Raw genomic sequence first — 3611 nt, forward strand, 5'->3', positions numbered from 1 at the left:
TGAGGGAAAGAAGACATTAAGTACCTCAGCCTTATCCTCAACCCCTGTTGTTGTTGTTCCTTCTGCATCCAATAGGGACTGAATATTCTCCTCAGTCCTCCTTTTCTTGTTAATGTATTTTTAGAAAGATTTTTATTATCTTTCACAGATTTAGCCAATTTGATTTCTAGATGGGCCTCAGCCCTTCTGATTTTTTCCCTGCATGATCTCACTTCCTCCCTGTAGTCCACCCAAGATGCCTGTCCCTTCCTCCAAAGCTCAGAGACATTCTTCTTCTTTTTGATGTATATCAGGATCTCCCTGCTCAACCGAGCTGGCTTTTTCCCCCCCACCAGCTCCTTTTCCAGAACACAGGGATGGCTTGCTCTTGAGCTACTAGTATTTCATTTTTTAAGAGCGCCCACCCAGCCCTCGTGGGCTCCCTTGCCCTGAAGGACTGTCTCCCATGGGACTTTGCCAACCAACCTTCTGAACAGTCCAAAGTCTGCCCTCTGGAAGTCACTTCTGTGACTATTGAGTGACCCAATCCTTCTTTGAACTGAAACTTCTATTACCTGGCTGTTCTCTGACCCTTATATGAACCAACTCATCTATGATGCTTCTAAGACCCATCCCCTCTATTACCCGACTCTTCTACAACCTTTCTCTGATCTGAATCTTTCGAATCTCCTTTGACCCTACTATGAAACTGCATTGATTTGATCCTTCAATGCCCCAGTTCTTTAATGAACCGCGTCTTCTATGACCCCACCATTCTATGAGCCTGACCCCTCTAGAGGATCTCACAGTCAATGTGTCAACCAGGTGCCTTCTGCTGCTCTGTCAGAGACACTGCCAGATGTGAGCTTCCAAGCCCCCTTCATGGCCTGTGCCTTCCTACTGGGTGATGGGTTCTTGAGACACACTGGGCCACATGATACCTTGTCCACCCAAGGGAATGTCGGGAAGATGAGCCAAGGGAGGTTTAGGTTGGATATTAGGAGAAGGTCCCTTCACACTCACAATATTCTATGATTCTAAGATTCTTTATTTTTCCTCCAAAGAAACCAACAAGTATTTCCAAACAAATAAAACATAATGTGGAAAAGGATCGCTGGTGTCTTTTCATCATAAATCGATCCCTTTGGAATTTAAGACACTTGAAGGACTTTGGAAAGGGACCTAAGAGTCCCCATCCTGTTATCTTCTCCTTCTCCTTCCCCTTGGCTTTGGCTGAACAGAAGAGGCAGTCTGGCATCCGGGCTGTTCCTCAGCAGCCTGGTCCATCGTATTGGCTCTGCCAGGGGAACGGAAAGGGCTTTTCTCTTTGAGGGCCCTTAGGAGACTCTTGCTTCTTGGGGAGATGGACGGTTCTGACTCCACGTGCCCTTGCTGAGGACGGGCAGGGCTCTTCTCCTTGGAGGCCTCAGTGACCCCAGACTGGGAGGGGAATCTTGCGACTTTCTTCTGTAAACTGGAAGTCTGTAAAGGAAAAGAAAAGCAATTTTCTTTAGTGACGGAAGAGGCCAGCAGAGACCCTGGGTAGGAAAGGTGTCCCAGACTGCTCAGAGACAGAGGTTTTTGTGGTGAACATCCAGCCCGCTCAGCAGCTCAAGAGTGGGCCCCATCCAGGCAAAGCAGAGGGAGAAGCCCTCTCTGCTGGACAAAGAAACCAAACACAGCAAGAGGAGTGTTCCGCTGGCTTTGCTCTTACAAGACAAGGGCGAATATTCTCTAAGCTCTCCAGACCAAGGCTCCCCCTGCAGCGTTCCTGCACGGGGACGGTGGCAGAAGGCCAAGGAGAAGCGAGCCTCTCCGGCAGGGGAATGCCAGCACCCAGCACTGGAGCGGCACAGGCCAGAGGAAGCCTTCCCAAACAAAAGATGAGAGCAAACACATCTTTCCTGACATTTTGTTTCATAACTTCTATCTCGGGAGGTGATTGAGCCCACGCATTCAATGGAAGATCAAAATAACACGTGACAACGTCTCACTCAACCCTCTGTGAACAGCTCTGCAATGTCAGGAAGATTCCTGCCTGGAAAAGGGACTTCCTCCTCCTTATCCTCCAGCCCTCGCCCTTATGTCACCACTCAGCCTCTCCCACAGCATCTGTGCCTCTCGCATGTCGGCATCGGTTCGATGCTGCAGCAGATTCGCCGGGTGCTCGGGAAACTCCTGGCCTGATCAGGAGCCAAGCTGGGAGGGAGCCAGCCCTGCCCTGAGGATTTGCTTCCCAGGGCTCACTGCTGAGATCCAAAATTCCTCTGCTCACGCACACAGAACCATTTCCAGGACACAATCCAAGAGCTGTCAAGTAATTTTTCTCCAGCTCTAAGCCAATTCCCCTCAGAATGAGTGAGGTGCACACAAGCCATCGGCAGCAGCCTCGAGGATCCCCTCAGCCTGTGTTTTGCCAAGGGACGCTTGCTCTCCTCAGCCAGACTGGGGCACAGGCGTGAAACCATGAACCCCAGCTGGCTGAGAGATGCTCCGAGCAGGGTCTGTGTGGGGCTGCTCTTTCTGGCTCTGAACAACACCCTTCTCTTGGGCAGATCTCACAAACGCTTTTGGAGATGGATGTCAGTGTGGAAACAGCATTGCCCAACAGTTATTGGCCTCACAAGCGGCTTTGGTGGCAGCTGAGGTGCTGGTAACCCACAGGGCTCTGGCTGTTTCCAGAAAGGACGCCCCATCTGCCCGATCACTCCCCAGAGCTGAGCCCTCATGGTGTGAAGGCCAAAGGCAAAGGCAATATCGACCTCCTGGGACTGCCCAGGGCATCTGCTCTGCGCACCAACCCCCTCAGCTCCACTGTCTGCCGGCACACGGCACAAAGAAGCGGGCAGAGCTCAAGGTGTTGGAAGCCCCTCCTGCAGCCCTGAGTGCTGATGATGCCTCAGCAGCTCTGGAGGAGCCCCAAACACAGTCCCACACATCCCGGGCAGGGAATGAGCCAGAAATACCAGACCCTGCCTGTCTGAGTCTGGGCTGGCATCTGTCGATCGCTGCTGGTGTGCAGCTGGCCCAGGAGCACCCAGGAGTTCCCTGAGGACACGACTTCCCCGGCAACGTGAACCCTGGCGGCACTTACCTGGCTCTGCCCTTCGAGCTGGAAAGAGGCCTTCTCCTTCTGCAGCTCCTTGCGCTCCCGCTCCAGATCCTCCCACCATCTCCGGAGCTGCTGCTCACGCTGAGCCAGCCTGGCCTCCTTCTCCATCAGCTCCTTCTCCCAGGCTTCCCTCTCCTTCTTCCTCTTCTCTGGGGAGCTCTTGGACATCGGTGACCCTGCTGGCAGCAGGGAGGCCGAGGTTTCACTCTCTCGGCATTCCTCCTTCGCTAAGATGGGCAGGTTACGAGGAACACACGCTGCTGCTCTGGCTGATGCATCTTTCTCCTGCCCTTCCTCCTCTTGCTTTTCCTTAGGGCTCAGTGCATTTTTCTTCATACGGGAGTAGATCCACCAGCACCCCAGAATTCCCACCGCTCCAGGAACGGCATAGAACAGAACGTCACGGAAGCGTAAAGCCATGCTGCAGAGCCTCAGTTTTTCCCTAGAAGGAGAAAGAGAAATTATGGTCAAATGGTCACAGGGAAGGGAATGCGAAGCCTGAAGTTCTATCAAGGCCTTC

General features: G+C 52.7%; 1 protein-coding gene across 1 annotated transcript; it reads right to left on the reverse strand.

The window, feature by feature from the left end:
- Nucleotides 1–1179: 1179 nt before the first annotated feature.
- Nucleotides 1180–3199, reverse strand: LOC128850579 (A-kinase anchor protein 13-like). Its single transcript, XM_054055532.1, has 2 exons — nucleotides 3074–3199; nucleotides 1180–1461 (listed from the first exon to the last, which is right to left on the reverse strand). The coding sequence occupies exons 1-2, from the start codon at nucleotides 3197–3199 to the stop codon at nucleotides 1180–1182; spliced, it is 408 nt and encodes a 135-aa protein (XP_053911507.1).
- Nucleotides 3200–3611: the final 412 nt, after the last annotated feature.

The sequence above is a fragment of the Cuculus canorus genome, unplaced genomic scaffold (assembly GCF_017976375.1).
Source record: "Cuculus canorus isolate bCucCan1 unplaced genomic scaffold, bCucCan1.pri scaffold_103_arrow_ctg1, whole genome shotgun sequence".
In the NCBI taxonomy this organism is placed as follows: Eukaryota; Metazoa; Chordata; class Aves; order Cuculiformes; family Cuculidae; genus Cuculus; species Cuculus canorus.